Below are 24579 nucleotides of genomic sequence, written 5' to 3'. Positions count from 1 at the left end.
AGGTGGCAATCAAAAAATGTGCGACAAGTCTGCACTTTATACGCAGTACTTTAGACTGGTTAAGCCGCTGTGCTGTCGGACACCCATTAGTTAAGGCGTCCGATAAAACAATTGAACCGCCCCAATGGATGCCCACATACTTGTGAAATTAAAAGAGCTTAATTGGTTGCACTACCAAGTGATGCTTTTTTTTGGAGGGGGGGATGGGGATGCTCCCCCTCAAAGCTAGTCATCGCGAAGTTTACCAAACTTAGTCCCCAGAGCTTCTTTTACAGTTCTGGTTTAAGGATATCCATTTGTTTATATTCTTAAAGTCTGGACTGTGAGTGGGCTTTAAGGGCAGAGGGCCTGGTTCAGCACAGATCGCAATTGCAGCTGCGTAATCACATGCTAATGCCTGCCACCTTTCAGCCAGCATAGAGATGCCAAGGACTGCTTTCTCGCATCCATAATACCTTGCAGTCCTGCATATACATTGGTTACTTTGGCACGTCACGCAGAATTACAGCAGGTCTGACCTGTCTGAGAAATTGCAAGTCTCGTCGCATGCAGTGAGTACTGAAGCTGCGTAGGCAATCACAGTGGCTAATTTATGCACGCCCATGCAACGGCATTAAAACGGACAGGCACGCCTGCATTTACGGTCTGTCACTCTACGATGGATTCCTGTCTGTGTGCGTAATCAGTGCGATCGCCGCTTGCATGCTCAGTACGCAACAATCGTCCGATCTGTGTATGCTCTTGCATTTGCCAACCGTGCTGAATCGGGCCCATAGTTTGGATAGCACAGCCCTACAGAGAATGAGAAGTGCTAGATGGGGCCACCAGTATTCTGTACTAATTGTAGCGGTTAAATGCCTATATTTCTCTACCATTCTATTTTGTTATTTCAGGATTCCTGACCGTTTTATAACTCTAAATAGATTTATAAATGTAGATGGGAAGTCAGAGATTAAAATTGGCTGCAAAATGCTAACACAGGGCATTGACACTGTGCACTTGAGCCAGAAGAAGCTGCCATTGTTAAGCGTACACTTTGCCAACAGTATAAATGCCAGGCTCTCATGGGTTCCATGTGTTCCTAGACTATATCTGCGGTAGAACGGCGGAAATATAACCTTTGCACATCTTGCGTATTAAAATAAACGCCTGGTTACTTTGGATAATATAAGCTAACTACACAAGTAACTAATGTTTTACTATCCAGTATCAGTGAGGCTTATTTCAGATTAAAAACATTAATTACCCTACTTGTTTTTGCTCAGCCTTCCCATTAAAGTATTGTTGTTTTTGTTTTCTCATTGTGAGCTACAGGTGTCACTTTCTTGGTACTTTTTTTTTTTTTTTATATCTATCTACGAGTAAAACCAGGTTTACGGAGCACTTCAGTTGTTTCTACTTCAGGGTCCATAGGGTATCCACAGGATACCTTGGGTATAGGTGTGACGTCAGTCGCAGGGCACCAAAGAGTTAAGCTTTCAGCCTCCCAGGATGCACTAGGTCCCCCTCCTATACCCCGCCCCCGGGCCAAGGCACCTCAGTTTAGTTTGGTGCCCGGCCGGAGTCGGGTGCACCTGTTGGAGTGGGGGCTAGAAGAGCCCCTGAAGCTTTTTCTTCATGCAGCTGTGGCTGCACATCTGGATGAACAGCATGGACAGTCAGTCCTGACGTCCATGCTGTCTTCCCTACACCCCGCCGGTACCAGAACGCCGGTACTGATCCGGGGATGCTGGTGGGCGTCTGGGGTCACAGCTAGCGGTGACCCCAGATGCTCCGGATTCAAGGGGGACAGAGGTAAGCAGCGGGGTCCCGCGGTGGGTCCCCGCTGATCACATGGTCCTAAGTCCCCAGGCAGGGGGCTCCCTGGGGACTGGCTGCAGCGTGGAGCCAGGCGACCAACCTGCGCTTCCACTACCCCCTGGGACAGCGGACCGCAGCAGAGCGGTAGCGCTGCGGCGTCCCAGGGGTTAAATGCATGCCAGGGGAGCGCGCCTTCCCTGTCTCACAGCCGGCGCCTCCCCCGCTGCACACAGCCCTCTCTGCATGCTGCCGACTGGTCCTGTGGCAGCGCTCCTCCCCCAGGCCAGCCTCCTCTCTGCTCCTCGGCGGCCATCTTCTCCAGAACGCATGGTGAACGCTGCTGGAAGCGCTGGACGGAAGCATCGTGGTCTGGGTCCCCCCGCATACCTCTCCTCCGCTGTGGCTCAGGTCTGTGTATGCAGCGCTGTGTCCTACCAGGCCCTGTGTCTGTGTAGTTGAGTAATCAGCGCTGTTAGTGCAGGAATTGTTATTTCTCTGCATTGTATGTGACTGTGCTAGCGCTGCTGCCTGTAACTTTTCTTCTCTAAACTGTTAGCTTTATTACTGTCCCTGTTCTTCTGCTAAAGCCCTTGCGGTGCGGTGCTGCAGGGTGGTCTCTCGCCTATTTAATACTTAATTGGTGAGAGAGGTCACATACGTGGTCCATCATGTCTGAAAGTGATTTTCCCCTCCGGCTACAGTGTACCACGTGTAAAGTACCGTTAGCGGAGGGGGAGGGTAGCGCGGAGGGCCTTTGCCGGCAGTGTTTGTCCATGGCGCGGCCTATTACGGTTACAGCACCGGTACAGGAGCCGCCCTGGGCTTGTTTCGCTCAGGCGTTAACAGCTTTAGTGGGCCAGTTAGCTCCGCAGCCCGCGTTTACTCCGAGGGGTTTGTCCCAGCAGTCTGTGGTGTCGTCACCCATGCAGGGGTTCCCACGACAATTGGTGGTACCCCACAGTCTCCCTATTTCCCCGCTCCCGGGTTCTCAGGAGCCAGTGTGGGTTAACTCCCTGACGAGTTCTGTACAGCACTTGTCGGATGTGTTGCAAGGGGAGTCTGTGATGCGGCCTCATAAAAGGCCGGTGGCGTCTCGGTCCGCTCCTTATGAGGATGACGAAGGGACGTCTGATGATGGGGAGATTCTGGATCCTTACGATCAGGAACCTCTCCATACTAAGGACGCTGATGCTAAGTCCAAAGTATATATTCCTGGACTTATTCGGGCGGTCCGCACAGCCTTGGTGATTGAGGACGAAGTTCCCCCAGCGGCTAAATCTAAGTATGCCTTTTTCAAAGATGTGAAGGGCGATGCCACAGTCTTTCCTCTTTCGGGTCAGTTGGTGGACCATTTAGAGGAGGCGTGGAAACAACCTGGCAAAAGATACCAGCCGCAGAGACGCCTGGCGGTGGCTTATCCGTTCGCGGATAATTATTTTGCTAAGTGGGAATCCCCTCCACAGGTGGATTCTCACGTGACCCGTCTTGTCCGTAGTGCCACATTGCCGATGCCATCCATGTCCTCCCTTAAGGATGCTACGGACCGCAAGGTAGAAATCTGCCTGAAGTCCGCTTATTCCCTTGCAGGGGGGGCAGCACGGCCGGCTATGGCCATTTGCTGGGTTGCCAGAGCGATGGAGCGCTGGGCGGATTCATTAGAGGCTTCTTTTGAATCCGACTGTCCGGCCGAACAGGCGGAGTTGATTGGCAATCTCCGTGATTCGGCCACCTACATCAACGAGGCGGCTCTAGACATTAGTACTCTGGTGTCTAGAATTTCTTCAGCAGCGGTAGCTGCTCGTCGCACCTTGTGGCTGCGATCCTGGAAGGCGGACGCAGATTCCAAGAAAGGTCTGGAAGCGTTGCCGTTTACCGGAGAAGTTCTCTTCGGTCCGGATCTGGATAAGATTGTGGCCACGCTGGCGGCAGCCAAATCTGCTTGTCTCCCGTCGGCCGCTGCTCCTTCTGGTTCGGGACCATCGTCCTTTCGGTCATCTAGGGCCCAGGGCAGGCCCAAACCACAGTCGTTTCCTCGACAGGCTGGCCCTAAGAAATCGGTCAAGCCCCGGAAGCAGGCATGGAGTACCAGACGTCCGGCCCCCAAGCCAGATGACAAGCCTGCGGCCTGACGGTCCGGGCCTCCCTTTGGGGGATCCCAGGGTGGGAGGCCGCCTGCTACAGTTCGCCCAGTGTTGGTCGACCACTACGACAGACACTTGGGTTCTGGAGGTGGTTTCCCACGGATACGCCCTCTCCTTCCGGCACAGACCCCCGGCTCGCTTCTTCACCACGGGTCTCCCATCAGACCGGAACAAGGCTACGGAGCTGCGGAAGGTATTGCACACTATGCTCCAGGCTGGAGTTATAGTGGCTGTTCCATTCTCCCAGAGGGGCCAGGGTTTCTATTCAAATCTATTTTTGGTACAGAAACCCAATGGGTCATATCGTCCGATTCTCAACCTCAAAGCACTCAACAAGTCTTTGCGGGTCCCGAAGTTTCGGATGGAGACCCTACGGTCCATCATTCTGGCGCTGGAACCTGGGGACTACTTGGTGTCATTGGACATACAGGACGCTTACCTGCATGTCCCTATTCTTTGGCGCCATCAACAGTTCCTCAGGTTTGCAATCCGCAGCGACCACTTCCAGTTTCGGGCGTTACCTTTTGGCCTGGCAACAGCACCACGTGTTTTCACCAAGGTGATGGCGGTCATGGCGGCTTCTCTGCGGCTGCAGGGAGTCCGCATGTTGCCGTATTTGGACGACCTGTTATTGGTGGCAGGATCTCCAGAGCTCCTGTTACGCCACTTGGACCTGACCATTGCACTGCTGCAACGGCACGGCTGGCTAATCAACTGGCAGAAGTCCACTCTAATCCCGTCTCGGAGGATTCTGCATCTTGGAGCCTTATTGGACTCGGGACAGCAAAGGATCTTCGTGACGGAGGACAAGATCTCTGCTTTACAGTCAAGGGTGCGCAGTTGCCTGCACAGCCGCCGGGTGTCCTTACACTCGGCGATGAGGTTACTGGGCTCCATGGTGTCGGTGTTCGACATGGTGGAATACGCCCAGTTTCACTCCAGACCTCTGCAGCACCTGATCCTGTCCAAGTGGAACGGGCTGACTCAGTCTTTGAAGTCCCAGACGATTGTGCTCACCCAGGAGGTTCGCCTGTCCCTTGCGTGGTGGTTACAGACGACCCACCTCAACAAGGGACGTCCGTTCTGGGTTCCAAATTGGGTCCTGTTGACAACGGACGCCAGTCTTCGGGGCTGGGGAGCAGTTTCGGGTCCACACTTGTTCCAGGGCAGGTGGACGCCGACAGAAGCGGAGCTTCCAATAAATATCTTGGAACTCCGTGCGGTCTTCAATGCTCTCCAGCAGGCACAGCGGTTTCTCCAGGGTCGCCCGGTGCAGGTCCAGTCGGACAACGCTACCACCGTGGCCTACATAAACAGGCAAGGAGGAACTCGCAGTCGGGCGGCTCTCGTAGAGGTCTCTCGGATCCTGGTTTGGGCGGAGCGCAATCTTCCGGCCATATCAGCGGTCTTCATCCCGGGAGTGCTAAATTGGGAGGCGGACTTTCTAAGTCACCAGGACGTTCATCCGGGGGAATGGTCCCTGCACCCGGACGTTTTTCAACTACTGGTGGACAGGTGGGGTCTTCCAGAAATCGACCTCATGGCGTCCCGGCACAACAACAAGTTGCCGGTGTACGGGTCTCGCACAAGGGACGAAGGGGCGTCTCTGGTGGATGCTCTGTCCGTCCGGTGGACGTTCCGGTTCGCATACCTGTTCCCTCCGGTCTCCCTTCTTCCACGGGTAATCCGGAAATTCAAACAGGAAGGAGGGACGCTCCTGTTGATAGCTCCCGCGTGGCCCAGACGGCACTGGTTCTCAGACCTTCAGGGTCTGTCCGTGGACAGTCCTCTGCGGTTGCCGCTACGACCGGACCTTCTGTCTCAGGGTCCTTGCCTTCACCCGGACCTGACTCGGCTGTCTTTGACGGCGTGGCTGTTGAGACGGCCATGCTGAGGTCCCGGGGGTTTTCCAGCTCTGTGGTGCGTACCATGTTACGAGCTCGGAAACCGTCTTCCGCGAGGATATACCATCGCGTGTGGCATACGTTCTTCCAGTGGTGTCGACAGAGAGGTTATGCACCGCGGGAGTTTCGTCTGTCTCGGATTCTCGCCTTCCTGCAAGCGGGACTAGATCATGGGCTTCGCCTTGCTTCTTTGAAGGTACAGGTTTCGGCCCTATCTGTCTGGTTTCACCGTAGGATTGCTACAATCCCGGATGTGCGCACCTTTATGCAGGGTGTTCTCCGCATTCAGCCGCCCTTTGTTCCACCTGTGGCACCTTGGGATTTGGCTGTGGTCCTGAGGGCTCTCCAAGGACCGCCGTTTGAACCACTGGGCTCAGTGGATCTTAAATGGCTAACAGCTAAGACTGTTTTCCTTCTGGCCATTGCTTCGGCCAGACGTGTTTCTGAGTTAGGGGCTCTTTCTTGTAGACCCCCTTTCTTGGTTTTTTATGGGAACAGGGCAGTGCTCCGCACTCGGCCCGAGTTTCTTCCCAAAGTTGTTTCCCAGTTTCATGTTAACGAGGAAATAGTTGTTCCGGCCTTTAACTCACCGTGTCTTTCCGTGGGTGAGGCCTCTTTGGATGTTGTGCGGGCCTTAAGGACTTATGTTGACCGCACTTCTTCGTTTAGGAAGTCGGACGCTTTGTTTGTCCTCTATGGCTTCCGTAAAAAGGGTTGGCCTGCTTCAAAGCAAACTTTGGCAGCCTGGATCCGTATGGCTATTTCTGAAGCTTATCTTCATGAAGGCCTACCGGTCCCTCCTTCTCTGAAGGCTCATTCCACTAGGTCTGTGGGTCCTTCGTGGGCAGCTCGACGTGGTGCCTCGGCAGTTCAGATCTGCAAGGCTGCTACGTGGTCTTCTGTCCATACCTTCGTGAGGTATTACAGGTTTGACACCTTCGCCTCTCAGGATGCTTCCTTCGGGCGGCGGATTCTCCTTTCTGCACAGGAGCGTCCCCACCCTTAAAGGATACTGCTTTGGGACATCCCCAAGGTATCCTGTGGATACCCTATGGACCCTGAAGTAGAAAATATGAGATATGGTAAGAACTTACCCTTGTTATCTCTATTTCTACGAAGTCCATAGGGTTCCACAGGACTCCCGCCCTGTCGCACCTGTGCTGCAGATGGGCTTTGCTCTGGTCACCGGTTTTCCGTCTCCCTCTGGTGAGAATGTGATTCTTGTATGTGTCCAGATCTTTGTTCTCTCTCTTCCTTCTCCTCCTCCGGCCTATGGCTTGGTAACTAACTGAGGTGCCTTGGCCCGGGGGCGGGGTATAGGAGGGGGACCTAGTGCATCCTGGGAGGCTGAAAGCTTAACTCTTTGGTGCCCTGCGACTGACGTCACACCTATACCCAAGGTATCCTGTGGAACCCTATGGACTTCGTAGAAATAGAGATAACAAGGGTAAGTTCTTACCATATCTCATATTTTTTGTTAGTCTGTAACTCCCGTCTAAAGTGACTGGAGCCTTTCTAATTGTTCGCATGAACAGCCCCATGCTGGTTACGACGGCCGCGTTCTCTCACCCGTGCAAAGTGCCAGTTGAGATGCCTAAAATCTGCGTGCATTGCAGTTAAGGGGCCCAAAAGCCCTACTGTGGGGAAATACAATTGAACACGATGTTGAATAGCACTGGAAATGAGTCAAGAGATGCAGGTTACTGCACCTTAAGCTGGGTGTTTAGTTGCGGTAACCTGCAAACTTTGACTTAAGTGGTTGCCGCGATGCTGTTAACACACGTTCTAATGCCAGAGACCAGCATTGCAGCAGTAGTTTAGTCTATTTTCTGCTCACACATCAGGAAGGTGCAAGCAGAAATCCTCTAGTCGGGGAAAACAGCACGGCCAATTGAAAATCTCGTTCCCGGTGCTATTCAATAATGCTTTTAATTGAATTGCCCCTTAGAAGCATGCAAGCAGAAGTTTGCGCTAAAGTGATGGGTGCCAAATAAAAAAAATCATTTTCTCCTACTCACTTTAAGATGTGATACTGGTGCAAGAAACAATATTAACTTTTTATTTTTTTGTGGGTGAGTGGTCTGTTCTTTCCCTTCCCTATATAACATGATCACTATGTCTTCTAGACCCCGCTGGCCTCTTTTTATTGGTGGATATTTTTATTGTTTTGTTACCATATTTTATCCTTTTTTACTTTTAGAAAGTCCATTTGTATTCAATGTGTATTTCTCCTGTTTAACATGAAATGTGTTATATTTTCAGTAATCTATGCCAGCAATTATGACCATGTTAGCAGACCATGCAGCGAGGCAGCTGCTGGATTTCAGCCAGAAACTGGACATAAACCTTTTGGACAATGTGGTGAATTGTTTATACCATGGAGAAGGAGCGCAGGTAACTTATTATCTTTTTAATAGCTCTTTAAAAATATATATAGAAATGTAATATTGTCCTGTTAAGTACAGTTGACTACTCTGAAGAGCTTGTTTCAATTCAGCGTGATACTAAATAGCCCCGGGAGGGAGCTCCCGAAGCTATTCAATTCGGCACGCTGTTTGATCCCACTAAAGGATTTCTTCTCTCATCCTCCTGAGGGTGCGGCTGTTTTCCGGCTTAGTGCGGCTCGAACAGCCTCGCGGCCGGAACTTTAGTTACCCAGGTTAAGTCGCGAGAACTGATATTCTCCGACTTAACTGGCAACTGTCGGACCAAACAGCTCGCTTAATTAAATAGCTCTGGGAGCTCTCTCCCCGGGCTATTCAGCATCACGCGGAATTAAATCGAGCTCTAAATACTTTATTATGCGCTTTGATTAGAATTCCATTTTAAGTATCTCCTTGTTTAACATTTTAGGAGGGGGGAGTCCTCCTTTGCATTTTGACATGTTGTAGCTTTTCTTGGCCATCCGTAGCCTCTAGTAAGATCTGTGGCTTAGTTATCACATATTTGTGTCTGGTCATAGTGCAGAATTCATTCGACCCTGCCATTCATGCCCAGCGGCAGGGGAAAACTTGCGATTACGGCAGTACCGTCAATGGCCTATATGTTCACATCGCTTTGAATTGAATCTGTTCGTAGAATGGTATGTGTAATGATAAATAAAATGGAATTCCTTATACGTAACCATGGCACATGTAGGTCCTGCAGATTTTTCGTATACAGATGCATTTCTGACGTGCATTGTTTTTCCCACTCTCCCCATAGCAAAGAATGGCGCAGGAAGTATTGACCCACTTAAAAGAACATCCTGATGCCTGGACAAGAGTTGACACAATTCTCGAGTTTTCGCAGAACATGAACACCAAAGTAAGACCATAAGCTTATTTAAGATGACTGTTCTTCCCTCTTCCTCTTTGCCCCCTTTTTCCCTTATCTCACCTTCTCTCTCCCACCCCCAACCTGGCCGCTTTGACGAAGGTGAATGAATTGCTCATCTGCTATTTGAAAATATTACTTTTATAACTTTTAAGTGATTTTTACCATTCAATAATAGAAAGTTTGAAAACAAAGTCGATTAAGTCGTATTTAATTTAGAGTATTGTTTCTCAAAGGCCTTAAGTGAGGGTTAATGGCTTAAACGGAACTTTTATTAGTCTGATATGTTTATTTTCAAGTAGCATTTTCTTACCCCGAATTTATGCAGACATGGGGATCTTTCAAGTGTTAAGACTCTTCTGTGGTGCGTGTTTGTTTTTTTGTGTTTTTTTTCTGTTCCCACGCCCCACTCCTCATGCAGTTTCTTCCCTATCGGTAGTTTTTAGTGTTTAACAAATTTATGTATATCAAAATTAAACTACACCTGCTCTGCTAGGGATCCTTGAGGACTAAAGTTGTGGATGTTACCACTGCAGACCAGATACTACTATAGGTTGGGTTATTGTATGTAAACTTGGTTGCACTGAGAGTATGTAATTTGCCACTTTGGGGAAAAATTCAATTCCCAGCGTGGCGATGTAGCTTCCTGGTTGAGTGCCTGGAGCTATTCAATTGCTTGCATCGTTGCGCCTTGCACTTAAGTTAGGAGATGCAGTTAACCGTGACTAATGACCGGGGCTTATGGTGGGTACACACTATACAGATATATCTGCAGATGATGGTGGTTCGAACACACTGAACAACCATAATCTGTCTGCCCGCAGGTCCCGGCGGGCGGGTGCCGTGTCCTGCCCCGTCCTTGCGGCTGCCGATGTGTGTTTTTGTGTAGGGGTGGTCGTACACACCTGCCGATGGACAGATATGTCTGGAGACATATCTGTCCATCGGCTGTGCAGCACATATTGTGGGTACACACTGCCCGACGGGCAGCAGATACATTGGCTGATCAATTGATCGGCCAATGTATCTGTCAGTGTGTACCCAGCTTTAATCGTGCTACACTGCATCTCCTGACTTAAGTGCTGGGTGTGATGCTGTTACCGCATGCAATGCTACCTTGAGGCACTAGTTAAGTCAGATCTGTGCTCACACATCAGGAGGATTCCTGATCCTTTAGTTACGGTTTACAGTGCTGCAAATTGATTGGCTCTGGGCACTCATCCTGGGTTGCTACAATGCCACTCTGGGAATTGAATTGCCCCTATTGAACATTGTTAAAATTATTAAGATGGGTAAATGGCTATACCTGTTACTATGTTACATACATGTACAACATTTTACTGGGCTTTTATGAAGAGTGGGAAGAAAATTGATTACTGTGAGATTTCACTTACAGATCTCTTGTCACAGTGACACATTATGCAAGTGCGTGTTTTCAATATCTGCCTCAGGTGCTCTACGGTTATTTCATCAATAGTTTAACAATAATATACACTGCTAGATCTTGTCTGATTTTAAGGTTTTTTTTTTTCTAACCATATCTGCATTGATGCAATACACGCAAATGTTGCACTCCTTTTTTTTTTTTTTTTCTCTCCAGAAATTTTACTTTTCATTTAAAATGATGCATAATTTAATCTCGCAGTTTTAACTGCACTATTATAAAAACATTCACTTTGCATTTTTAAGGTGTCTTGTTGGCAAATCACATTTTATGAACTTCCTCAAAGTGCTAACCTTAGTAACAGTATTTGCTTGCCTGGTCGTTTTTTTTTTTTATTTTTTATTTATTTTTCTTTTTCTTTTTTTAAATACTGACAGACATATTAATGTTAAAGTTGATTTATCAACAGTATATTTAAAAACTCAAAATTGTCTTGTGAAAAAAAAAATGACATGATTAGCGGAACAGAAAGAAAGCAACAGGTAAAAAAAAAAAACTCTTCAATTTACATAAACTGCAAATGATTTGGTGCTAAAATTTCTGCACTATTACATTTGGCTTTTATGCAATTTTTTTTGTTTGTAAAGCTGTTAACGCTACCTGATATTAATCATAATGTTCCATTATGTTGATTGCTTGTAATAGGAAGAAAAGGGGTGTCTTCCTGTGCAACTGACACAGCTAGGCTTTGACGGCAGGCCTCCACAAGGTCTACCCTTTTCATTCCCTTTAACTGAATTCTGTTCATCAATTGTTTTGTTTCATGGGTGGATGTGGGTGGTTTCTGGGTGGGGGTGGGTAAGGGGTCAATGGGTAGATTCCATTAATATGAGGGTAAATAGAAATTTCAGCCATAGGGATGATGTCCTTACACATGTAAATGCTTATTTGCTGTTACAGACAGTAGAGCGCCTTTGTTGGGGATATTGTTTTTATGGCGGCTTTTACATAATCGTCGTCTGAGGGAACATTTCCATTGTTGCTCCGATCTGGTGCACACATCTGCTCTCGTCCTCCTGAGGGTGGCAAACAGAAAGGTGCGAAAAGTCTGTAGTTTTGGTGCCTTAACCAGGATATTACACGCTGTGCTTTTGAATATAATGGGCACCCAAAATCATTGAATTGTACTGTCGTGCGCCCATTACTTATCGCCACTCAAAAAACTATTTAATCCTCCTTCCCCCTTTTGTCTAAAACACAGGTTTTCAAATTCTGTCCTCAGGACCCCAAACAGTGCATGCTTTCCAGGTCTCCTCACAAGTGAAATAATTAGCTTGACCAGTGGAACATTTAAAATAGGTGATCTGGAAAATGTGAACTGTGTGGGGATCCTGAGGACTGGTTTTGAGAACCTCTGGTCTAAAATATTTAGTCATTTCTGTACTGAACATTGAAATATATTGACTTACCAAAATTACAGTTGGTCACTAATATATATATTGCAGTTAATATAGATATGCTTGTATAGATTTCATCAGAAAAGTCTATCAAGCCTTGACCAAAAAAAAAAAAAAAATCTGGAGGAAAAGTAATACCTTGGACAATCTTAACCTATCTACCTTCCGGGGTTGTGTTTTTTTTTTGTTTTGTTTTTTGTTTGTTTTTTTTTATACCTACTTTTCTCCCACTGCAACTTTTTGAATGGGTTCCTAGTCGAAGCGTGTTTCGGAATAAACCAGAAGATAAATTATGAAATTGCAATTTCAAACTTAATTTTTTGTTTGCTGCCGATGTGCTTCATATGGTATCTCTTTGATCTGAGAACAGCAAATATCAATTCAATTATCTGTACACAGTGTGTCAAAAAATCTTACATGATCCCTTTGGTTGAAGTTATATTGATCGACTTTGTTGTATATTGACTAACCTTTTGTAGTAAAAGGAAAAAAAATAACTTTTATCCTGGGTCAAACTGCATATTGAAAGGCAGTGTCTGAAAAGTTTACCTTTCAGGTATCCTGGTAACCGTGCTTTTTATTACATGCGAGGAACACTTGTTTTTTATTTATTTTTTATACAAGCTTGGGTAACCAATATTTTGTTTTGCATTCAGTTTTAACACACATACCGCTCAAAAACATCCTTGAGTGATGGAGATGAGTGAGTAACGAATTAAGGACCACTACTCTCCATACTCTGTGTTCCCATTATAGTCGAAGGTCCCTCAAAATCACCCTTGGTGTAAGCTTTCCTTGTTGCAAGACGTTCTGTTTCTGGAACAATAGATGTGGACACCTGCAACTCAATTCACTTTCTATGGTAATAGAGCCGTAGCTGTTGAATTCAAAGCAGCTTTTGCTTATCGTATTGAGAGTTTGTCATGTGAAAGAGAGTACACAGGTTTTTTACATTTATTTACACTTACATCTGGAAGTTACGTGGATGATTCATTTGTTTGGGCGTCCGTAGTTCCCATTGAAAATGACGGGGGGCTAGTCCCTTTGTTTGTGCTACCAGCCCGGTGCTGGTCATGACGACTGCAGCCTTCGTGCCCAAAATTCACGGGCTTAGTCACTTAAAGCGGCTCCTCCTGTGCCAAGTGCAGGGCAAGTTGCAGTTAAGGCACAACCAGCACTCCTGAGGGTATGAGCAGAAATCCGCTGTGAATGCAGCCTGTGGGCTGGATGCCAAAACAATTGAATAGCTCCTGGTCACTTTAGATAGGAACTACAGGTGCCCAAAACAATAAATTCACCCCCATTTAATTTAAATAAATCTTGTGACAACTAAAGTTGATATTCAGGAAAGAAAAATATTCGTTAATGGAGAAGCTGTGTGTGTAACAAAAACTATACCCCAAATGCAGTAGCTTGTAGGGTCACCTTAGCAGCAATAACTGACCAAGTTAACGGTCTTGCATTGTATTTGGAGAATTGTTAGGTATAAAGAGTTTGATTGAGAGGACTCCAGGCATTGTGGTAGAATAATAACTATAAGTCACCCTTCCTCACAGCCAGTATGCAGTATGGGTGAGGAGATGGTAGGTGTGGTTTCCAACAGACACTGTTGCAAATGAGGAGGCAATTCAATTCAGCAGCAATTGAATAGTGCCAAGAGGGAGCTTCTGGAGCTATACAATTCTGCACACTGTTTAGTCCAACTAATAAGGGTCGCGGGTTGAAATCCCAGGTTAAGTCATGAGAACCGGCATTCTCTGACTGCATTCCATCTTGGTAATCATCGCAGTGAATTGAGAGCTCCCTCCCTGCGCTATTCAGCTCCCGCTGAATGGAATCACCCCCTTAAACTCTACCACTCATAAACCCAGGTTTATCAACAAGTGATATTCTTGTTATCACTCGTTACTAATCTTAAATGGGGCTCCAACCAATCGGCTCCTCTCATGTGTTTGAAAACTGACAAATGGTGCATGGAGCACTCTGCTTCTAAGATCATTAACAAGTGATAACAAGAATATCACTCGTTGATAAATCTGGGCCTTAATCTGGGTTCACACTTGGCCACTGACCTATCTAATGATTAGTAAATGCATACACACTTGGCAATCGTTTTGCAGGGAATGTGTATGTAATGCCAGCTGTCTGGAAGCCGCCTGTAAGAATACTGACAGTGGCGTCCCGATGGTTTGTTGGTATTCCGACAGGGGTCGGCTAAGTATACTTACCTAACCCTCCCTTCTTGTAGCCTATCCCTCCCTTCAGTGCCTAAACCTAACTATCCCCATCTAGGGTTGCCTAACCCTAAACTCACCCGCGACTAACTCTAAGGGCGCCCCAGGCTTACCTGATTCGGGCTAGTGTCCTTCGGCATTCCTGCGTTTGAATTATGATAGGCGTCTGCGTTTCGACGCCTATCTTAAGTTCCTTGTCACAATTTCCCTGTCGGTATTGAGAACGGCGGCATCGCGGCTGCCGGCCTCGTAACTACATCCCGTTCTCTAGATATATCTGGCAGCCTGCCTAGTTGAGATGCCAGTTACCAACGTGGCCCTGCAGCAAGTGTATGGGCGGTCGGCGGACCTCTCGTACACACAGCCAGATGCGCCAATATATCTACAGATCTATCGGCCATCGAGTATGCTGCACAACCGTCGCAAAATGTCTAAACGTCGTTTGCAGACATAATAGGGGTACAATGCCCGATATATTGCCCAGTGTGTACCCAGCTGTACTTCGATCTTTTATGTCCAGAGAACATGTGTTCCGAATTTTTTTTTTTTTTTTTTTTTTTTTAGTCCCCCAAAGCTAACCTGTAGAGTACTGTGCTATTCGTGTTCTGGAGTGAAGGACTGTCCTTGTTACCCATATATAAAGCCATACTTGTTCAGTAGTATTTCATATGGTAGCTTTATAAACTTGCACAATGTTGGATACATCCGTGGATGTAGCTTTTTGTTTATCGGAAGATATGTCCCATCGTTGGCTGATCTTGCTGGGACAACCGTCCCTGATAAGATTGGCAATTGTTTTCCATATTCTACATTGACAGATTTACAAATGAAGAACATTGCACTTCACATTGTTTCAAAATGGCTTTATGTCCCATTCCAGACAGGTAAATTGGCAACCATTGCTTCTGAGATTTTTCTTTTAGTGGACCATTTCAACTCCACACAATGGCTGCCATGTCCCGTTCTGTAATGGCACAACACCTCCATCCACGCTGCAAGTTTTCCTGCACACCTCAATGGCGTGAGGTAAAACGTGTCAATGAGGTACCATAACTAGCTGATATGTGCGCAGCCGAGCATCATGGCGATGTATGGTAGCGTATTACTAGTAATTAAATTGCCCCAGGATATCTCTTTGGCATGAAGATGACACAAAACTCTAATGCTCCAGACCTGCTAAAGGTTCTGCTTTTTATATAGAGATGGCATCACGAATACTGTCTACTGGATTAGCAGCAACTTCAAGAAATTGTCCTTTCTATAAATCTCTTACTTAGAGAATACAAGTTATTCTTCCAATGTTGGCCAAGAGCAGGCTGCTTTTTATAGCAAAGTTGATATGGAAGAAGTTCTGAGAACGCCATGAAATGTTGGGTAACGGCTGATAACGATTTTTATTTTGAGTTGTTGGTTGCATTGTTACATGTTGAAAATAAACATTCTCATATGTAATCCAGATTGAGTTTTTCCCACTTACTGTTAATTTCATGCTTGGTTTCAAAAGGAGGGATTGAAATTTGTCTCCTCTTTTTTTTGGGGGGGGGATTACATTTTTCATCGTGGGCGCACCTCCCGTCTACAGTGTGTTTGGACGACCCGAAATTCTCCCATAGTAGGGCTTTTGGGTGCCTTAACCACGTCGCACCTTACATGGCTTAGCCCCTAAAGTTTGGGAGCAATAACTGCAACAGTGATGGACGCCCAAAAACAATTGAATAGTTCCCGTCATTTGTTAAAACAATTAAATCCCCCCCTTTAAGAGAACAATTTATCTGCAATGGGTACGAGTAGGCTGAAACGCCATCAGTAGCACCTCATCTCACCTTTCTTGTGGGTCGATATTGCCCCAGATTTGCATACAAAACTCCATACATTATGGAGCTAACGTAACTTGAGGGAGTGAGAGAATTGAAGTTGCTAAAATGCATGTCCTTTTCAGTCTTATGTTTTAACGAGAGAGCTGCTACTTGAATATGGAGTTCTATAATGAACTGGACAGGATATGTCATTTAATTTTGGCCTTTTTAACGTAGTTTTGGTTACAAGGCAGCCAGTAGACTTGACAAGTGACCATTTGGAAGGTGTCGTAGGCGAGCAGTAAATTGATCTGAGCGGCTTTTCATAATCAAGTAACATTCCATTGGGTAAAGTGTAAGAAATAGTTTTGAGCGGTTAATGTAATACACACTGAATTCTTGTATACATGAAAATACCTGAAAGGTAAATGGTAACCACAGATGATGCTATTTGTTTTAACAGTATAAAAGTTATTTTAAATGTTAGTGTAAATATAATATACATGCTGTGGGGAGGGATTAGTCCATATGTGGGCTTCTTTGCTGAACTTGTAGATTCACACCAGTGAAGTCTGTTGCCAATGGCAGCATTTGTTATGTTACAGAAGTAGAGGTTCATGCCACACTAGAACTTGTATTTAAAAGCATTGATAAATACTCTTTTTGTATGTGACTTTTTTTTTTTTTTTTTTTTTCGTTTTCTTTTAGCAGCCTCTCTGGCTACAAATAGCTTACCTAATAGATTTTCCTGGTGTGAGCATGATCAAATAGCAAGGACACTTGTTTAATTTGAGAGCAATAATTGTGCATGAAAACTCATGGGATTGTAGCTAAATTACATGTTTTAGTTAAATTGTCTTTAATGTTCATGTGTGAATGTGTTGGCTGGGAGAGTATTGAGTGATTCAATTGATGTTTGTAACTATAAAATGCTCACATAGTTCTGTTCTCCAATTTTAGTATTATGGCCTGCAAATATTGGAAAATGTGATCAAAACGCGATGGAAAATTCTTCCTCGGAATCAGTGTGAAGGTAAAGACTCCCTGTACACTAGAGTTTGAATGGTACTATAGCGAATTATAAGGATATCTGTACTTCTAGTTAAATCCATTTCCCTGAATCCATTTGGGTAGGCACTGCTAGCCTTTGGGGTATAGAGCAGCTGTGGCTAAACTAGTCTTCATTCTAGCACCCTGCACCTGTAGCAACCTGTGCAGTTCCTCTTTCCTGCCTGGGGTGTCGCTCTCTGCACTGGTGCTTCTAGCACACTGGGTTGTATATCAACAGTTTGTTGCATCAGTTGGGTGTGCTAGAAGCACCAGAGCAGAGAGTGACACTCTGAGGTTCCTTATTCAGGCAGGAAAGAGGAACCTCACGGGGAATCAGTATGATTTACGGCCGGCGGTTCTAATCCCGACAGCGGAAGCCCGGCAGGGGTGAAGATCCCGAAGCTAGAAAGGTAAGTATTAACGAAACTATTTTTACCCCCTAACCCTCCTTTAGGGGTGCCTAACCCTCCACCCCCGCCTGTCATTTGCCGGGATTAGTCAGTCGGGAAGCCGGCAGGCTGCTTTCCCCTTACGGGTTGTGACAGGTGCAAGGTGCTAGAATGAAGACTAGCTAAACTATGTCGTCATGAGCCTCGAAGAGTTAATTCTTTCTGGAGCAAATGTGGATTTTTAAAAATGTTGTTACTCCTGTCCACCAGCTAGAAGATATGGAAAACATGACTTGTTGGAGGTCCTTGAGGGCAGAGTTTTGCCACCCCTTGTGTAGAGGATGCTGGTGATTGAGTAGCCATTAAATGTAAACAGCAAATTTGATAGTATTCTCTATACCAGGTTAGTTCTTATTTTAACTCATAAGGGCATATTTGAAAATGTACTTTTGATTTTTTTTCCCCGTTAGGCATAAAGAAATATGTTGTTGGACTGATAATCAAGACCTCTTCAGATGCAACGTGTGTTGAGGTAGGTTGCAGGCACACACTTGGAAATTCCCAAAGAAATTGTTAACGAGGGAATGTTGCCAGTAAAACAAATTGCTGTAATTTGTGTTTTTCTCCTAGAAAGAGAATGTGTACATTGGCAAACTGAACATGATCCTCGTTCAGGTGAGTTACTAACGTGTGTAACAAACAAACTGATGGTATAGGTCGTGGTAACTAAATTCCAGCATGTAAACCGTGAAATGAAACGTCATGTCACTTGCAGATACTGAAACAGGAATGGCCGAAGCACTGGCCCACGTTCATCAGCGATATTGTAGGAGCCAGTAAAACCAGCGAGAGTCTCTGCCAGAATAACATGGTCATTTTGAAACTTTTAAGTGAAGAAGTTTTTGACTTTTCCAGTGGACAGATCACACAAGTGAAAGCCAAACATTTAAAAGACAGGTAAATGTGTGCAAAAATGTCAAATGGAATGGTAATCTGTTAATAAATGTGAAAGAAAAACTGGTGCGCTAACACTCAGGTGTTGTCTAATATAGAGACTTGCTGCTGACACCAGAGGGATACCTGCAAATCACCCTCACAAAGAAACAGAAAATACAAATAAGGTGTCTCCGCAGACACCTTATTTGTATTTTCTGTTAATAAATGTGTCTATGTTGGCTTTCGGTGAACTTTTGGGTGGGGGAGGGGCTTTAGTTCACTTGACTGAAGTACTCCAAGGGGGTAAACAAATTGTTTTATCAATGCCATAGATCCCATCGTGCAATTCTATTGTTTGTGCTGCTGGGTGCGAATGCCACGGGCGCTAACTTTTTCTGCTCGTACCCTTGAGCTGACTAGCATAAATCGACCCAAAGTCAGCATTTTGGGCACCCAAACTCTGTGTGCCCAGTAGCTTTTACAGGCTTAGCCGTCGGTGTATCGAAGTCTGACTTGAGATAAATAGTAAATGCCCGCAGCACTCAAGCCCTGTGACAAAACCATTAAATATCACGTCATGTTAGATGGGAGCTGTGGGCATGAGAAAAGAAATGAACCCCCCTCCATACTGATTTATTTGATTATAATTCTATTTGACAACCACCGTGATTTCATTACATGTATGGGTTCCATAAAAATATTTTTTAATAGTTAAACCTGAAATAGATAATGGCATAGAGCAGTAGGTTCCAAACTTTCTATGTTGTAGCAGCCTTATCTCAGAATTTTGAGGCACCCCTAAGCCAAGGGGTAGATTCCATTAACATTGAGGTTCTGTTGGAATTTCTTACGCTAATGTAACACTAGCAAAAGTGATGTTCTCTTACAATAATAACCTCTTATGTGTGCATAAGAAAATATATATTTATATTATAGCAGTGCCGCATGCATGCACAAACACACAGGCAGAGGGTCATACATACACGCGCAGAGGCGGATCACACATATATACACAGGCAGGGGGATGTGTGTGTGTGTGTGTATATATATATATATATATATCTATCACGCACACATACAGGCAGGGTCACACATACACTCGTACACACATACATACAGGCAGAGTAAACACACACACAGACTGGGTTACCTCACCTTGTTGTGGAGCCAGCAGCTCCTTCCTCCATGCTACTGTAGTCCTGCCCTCTGCTGGGGTAAGATGAGAATGTGCTGAGCTCCACAAGTCAGGGCTCACTCAGCACACGCTCTTCTAACCCTGGAGTTACACCAGCATATAGCAGAGCAGCAGGAAGGACCGGAGCTGCTGCTCCGTATCCTGGCCCTCACCCGGCTCTTCCCTAAAACGGGTCTCACAAAATTGGGAGAACCTCATGGCCCCAGGGGCTGGCTTGGGAGAACTCCATTGTTGTCCCTACAGTCTGATAAAAAAATTAAACTATGCAAAGCTGGCCCCCAAGGCCGTCTTTTCCATTTTATGGATAATCGTGCACTGCGCAACATCCCTCTAAGTGCGCGGGTGACGCAGTACACAGTTTGGGAAACACTGGCATAGAGCATAATATAAACCCTGGTTTTATGAGGATCTTTTACTTAAATTTATTTGACTTGTGGAACAAATTTTTTTTCCTGCTAAAAAAAATTCCCCCTAATACTGGACCCCTTACTTTGGCACCTATATGACTTACTTTGTATTAAGTTAGTAGCTAAATTAATACTACAACCTTCAAAAACATCATTCTGCTTGTCTTGTTACTTGTTCTAGAGCAGCATGTTACCTAATCTGTTTCTAGCCATTCTGTTTGCTTTTAATTCACCTTTTTTGCTGACCTTTTTGGTGCTTTTACTGTTTTGCAGTATGTGTAATGAATTTTCAAAGATATTTCAACTTTGCCAGTTTGTAATGGTAAGTGTCCCATCAATTATTTGCAAGTGTCTATTTTTCTGACTAGAAGAACATAGATTCACAGTTTAATAATTGTTTAGGAATTTTGGTTCCTCCTGAAGTGGGTCTTTGAATCTGTGCATTTCGTATGCAGTGCATTTTAGCAGACTCTACAGCAAATCACTGTTGGGGAGTTTTCTTATTTGGCGGGTGGGGGATCATGTTACAGAAAAGGCAGTGATGTAGGCAGATTCTTAGTCACTGTAAAGGTGCCTACACACTTGGCGATATTTTACCCGATCTGGCTGAGTCCGACGCATCGGATCGACAGATCGTGTAAAATATGCCCAGATCGTGAGTCCCCACTCACGATGCGCGCGTCCCCGCTGGTCGTACATCGCATCGTCAGATCTGCCGTGCTGTAGGGCAGATCTGCCAATCTGGGACACAACGCACTGGACAAAGTCTGGTTGCATGATAGATCGTTTGTAAATTGGACACTTTAAACACCAACTCGTGTGCAGAGCTGCCGGGAGGAGTTTCAAGGGAAAACGTACACATTGTGGGATCATGTGCAGATCGCCAAGTGTGTAGGCACCTTAACTCAAGGTTGCATCTAAAGGCCGGTACACACTAGAGGATGTCTAGTGTGTACCGACCTTGCTAGCAATGCTTCCCGGCGGGGTGGCGACATCTGAAAGTGCATACACACTTGCTGATGCTGGGAGAGACAGCATGGCCCCCACTAACTGTCGCCTTTCGGATCTGCAAGCAGCGGACGATGTCGCTGACTATGTGCGGGAGCGCTCATAGTCAGTGACATTGAGACATTAACTTCAGGATCTTCATCAGCTTACATTAGGTTACTGTCCTGCATATGTGGGATGAGCACAAGCTTTTTAACCTACTACAAAGGATGCCTGTTCAACATTTTGTAACTGTAATGGGAATTTTGATTTTAGCAAGTATCGCTGACACAAGCTATAAATGTCCTCCTCTTTCCTCTCTAATTTGTAGGAAAACTCACAAAATGCACCACTTGTTCATGCGACCTTGGAAACACTTCTTCGGTTTCTTAACTGGATACCACTGGGTTACATATTTGAGACCAAGCTGATCAGCACACTAATATACAAGGTATGCTTCTTAATATGTTAAGCTGAAATAACTTATTTTTTTTTTATTACTGTAAGCGGTTTGTAAGTAAACTGGTCACATGCTGTTTATTTTCTCTTTTTTCAGTTTTTAAATGTTCCTATGTTCAGAAACGTGTCTTTAAAGTGTCTCACTGAAATAGCTGGTGTCAGTGTAAGCCAATATGAAGAGCAGTTTGTAACCCTTTTTACACTGACAATGATGCAATTAAAGCAGGTAAGACTTGTCCCTTATCCGGGTAAGCTACTATGAACCGATCGTTGTCAATAATATCATCTTTGTGGCTATCTTTCTTATGTAAACAAATTACAACTTATAATGGCTACAGTCATTAAAGTTTAAGTCCTAGAAAGCATTTTAAAAATAGATTTAACCATTTTGATTATTGCAACACCTTTTTTTTGTACTTAGATGCTGCCTTTAAACACAAATATCCGTCTTGCGTATTCCAATGGAAAAGACGATGAGCAGAACTTTATCCAGAACCTCAGCTTGTTCCTCTGTACTTTCCTCAAAGAACATGGACAACTCATAGAAAAGAGGCTCAACTTAAGAGAAACTCTGATGGAGGTCAGTTCACTTTTGGCATTATTTTGTGTTTGGTGTTATGTTGCAAATTAAGGCAAACTCCTTCATTTAATCTATAGCTTGGCAATCTATTTACTGTATACAAGTATACTTTTGTTGGTATCAACACAGTATGAAACTGATCTGCCATTAGTTCCTTTTGTTCGTGCAATAGTTTTGTGTGCTGGAGGGTGGTTTCATCTATTCAAGGATTGAATGAATTGTGTTTTGGCTTTGATTTAATATATATAAGGTTATGTGCCACAAAATACCTGCGGCACCTTACAGTGATACAATTACATAAATGTTACAAAACTACATGGGATATCTATAAACTGAGTAACCAAAGACTGAGTGTAGAGGTTGTAGTGGCAAGCATTGACAGAGGAGGAGGGGGGGATTGGCAAACATTCCAAACAGCCTGTACCTTCATAATGGGCAGCAAGACAACATCCGAGTCACCATTGAGAGAAATACAGATAGTGGGTCAAATGCGCACGGATAACAGGTATAATGCTTGGAGGAGAGGATGAGGTAAGAGGCAGTACCCATTAGGACTTTCTGTCTAAATGGAAGGAAAATGAGTATGTGGGCTGGTGGATGGTCAAATGTAGGAGGGAAATAATGGATGCGGGAGTGAGAGGAGATGGTCACTGGTGAGGTGGGGAGTGAGTTGTCTGAAATGTAGGAGGGAGGGGAGAGAATGTGGACTTTATAAGTGATTGTGCGGTGTTAAAGCATTATTCTATGGAAGACGGTGAGCCAGTGAAACAGAGTTATGGAAACTTAGGGCCTGATTCAGACCCACTCGCGAGCGGCTGTCCGCTCGCAAGTGGGTCGATGTTATGGACTGAGCATGCGCACGACGGAGGGAGCTCCGTCGTGCGCATGCGCCAGACGCGATGAGCGAAGGAAAGTCCTTCGCTCGTTGTGTCCGATCAAAGGGGGCGTGCTGTCAATGTTGATTGACAGCACGCCCCCTTTGGTGGGCGTGCCGAGGGCGTGCCTCCCTGACGTCAGAAGCCGGCCCACTGACATCACTAGTGATGTCAGTGGGAGTGATTTTGGCTCTGATAGAGCCAAAATCACTCCGGAGCTTGCGGTTGAAAACCTCAACCGCAGGCTCCGGCTCGCAAATTCGATGGTCGCGACCATCACAATGCACGCTCGTATAGCCTGTGGGTGGTGACCCACAGCTATACGAGCGTCCAGGAGGACGCTCCTTGAAAATGGAGCCCGGCCCTCATTCAGAGCGTGCGCTCTGCTCAGAGCGTACGGCTCTGAATGAGGGCCTTAGTCTTTTATGAAGACACAAGTTTTGAGGGCTCTTTCCTCTTCAGGGTCTATAGGGATCCACTGGGATACCATGTGGTTGGAGTGATCCAGGCACCAAACAGTTAAGCTTTCAACTCCCAGTATGCCTCAGGTCCTCCGGCAGAGGCACTTATGAGTTAGGTGCGGCAGGATTCAGATGCACCTTTTATAACTGGGACTGCTCAGGCAGTCTCAAGCTTTTGATTTTATGAATTATTTTCTTTTCTTTTTTTACCTCTTTAGAGCAAGCAGCGCTAGACGTCCTAAAGGACGCCTGTGCTGCTCCATCTGCCGGCGCCGCAACGCCAGTAACCGAACTCGTGATTTTGGCGGGCACTAGCGTCGATGCTGGGACCTGGGACACAGATGGGAAGCACTGAGTTGCGGGGAACCACGTGGCAGTCCGCACCTCCGGCAGTTGGAGACATGCTGGAGACCACTGTAGTGGGGCGTCCGCTACCCCACTAGACCACCGGGAAAAGTCAGTCTGGCGTCTGGGATAGTGGCGGTGGCCATGTATAAGGCCAGCGCACCCGGGGGGGTTGTTACAGCATTGGAGAGGTAGGCTATCTCCGGCAGCCCCTCCACTAGCCAAGATGCTGATCCAGCTGAGGTTTTCCCGCGTCTGGGTTGCTCCTCCTATCCTCCTCTGTTATGCGACTCACAGCGACCTGGTCTCAGGAGGTTTGGGTCTGGTCTCCCTGTATACCTCTTGCCAGAGGCCAGGCTATATACAGTGCTCAAAATCCTACCAAACCTTGTGTTCTGAGAAGTAAATTCAGGGCCCATTGCAAGTATATTGTATATGCATTATATGTGACTTTTGCTGTGTTACTGCCTTTTATTTTTCTGTACTGTCGGGAATAACTATCACTACTATTTCTCCTCAAATCTTTGCTACAGGGGTGTGGGGAATTTTTTTTTTGTACTTCACATTTATTTTATTTGTGAAGGCAGTCACATTTGCACTTATTATGTCTAAGAATAAGAGTAAACAGCAAACTGTGAGCCCCCGGTGCTGGTTTCATGTAAAAGTTGTTTGGTGCGCTTGTCCCCTCAGGACATTATAACAAGCAGCACACAAACCATCCTGTACGAAGAACCACCTCACCAGTCCAATTTACCAGCCCCTGTACAGGAGCCATCTTGGGTGTCCTCCTTGTCTCAGGTTATGACGCAGCTTAAGACCATTTGGCTACTCCCTCCCTTAATGGGATACCCACAGCAGTTCCAG

General features: G+C 45.8%; 1 protein-coding gene across 1 annotated transcript in view; it reads left to right on the top strand.

The window, feature by feature from the left end:
- The window catches only part of XPO1 (exportin 1), a 75521-nt gene that overhangs the window by 18481 nt on the left and 32461 nt on the right, over nt 1-24579 (top strand). Inside the window, exons 2-11 of the mRNA XM_088477203.1 lie at nt 8108-8239; nt 9050-9151; nt 16992-17064; nt 17941-18002; nt 18101-18145; nt 18246-18427; nt 20282-20330; nt 21327-21446; nt 21552-21680; nt 21876-22034. Coding sequence (XP_088333329.1) covers nt 8114-8239; nt 9050-9151; nt 16992-17064; nt 17941-18002; nt 18101-18145; nt 18246-18427; nt 20282-20330; nt 21327-21446; nt 21552-21680; nt 21876-22034 — 1047 coding nt within the window. The 5' untranslated portion in view covers nt 8108-8113. The remainder of the gene's footprint in view (nt 1-8107; nt 8240-9049; nt 9152-16991; nt 17065-17940; nt 18003-18100; nt 18146-18245; nt 18428-20281; nt 20331-21326; nt 21447-21551; nt 21681-21875; nt 22035-24579) is intronic.

The sequence above is a fragment of the Taudactylus pleione genome, unplaced genomic scaffold (genome assembly GCF_031769625.1).
Source record: "Taudactylus pleione unplaced genomic scaffold, aTauple2 ptg000201l, whole genome shotgun sequence".
NCBI lineage: Eukaryota > Metazoa > Chordata > Amphibia > Anura > Myobatrachidae > Taudactylus > Taudactylus pleione.
The sequence above is the reverse complement of the archived record's forward strand: the minus strand, read 5'-3'. Positions and strand labels throughout refer to the sequence as shown.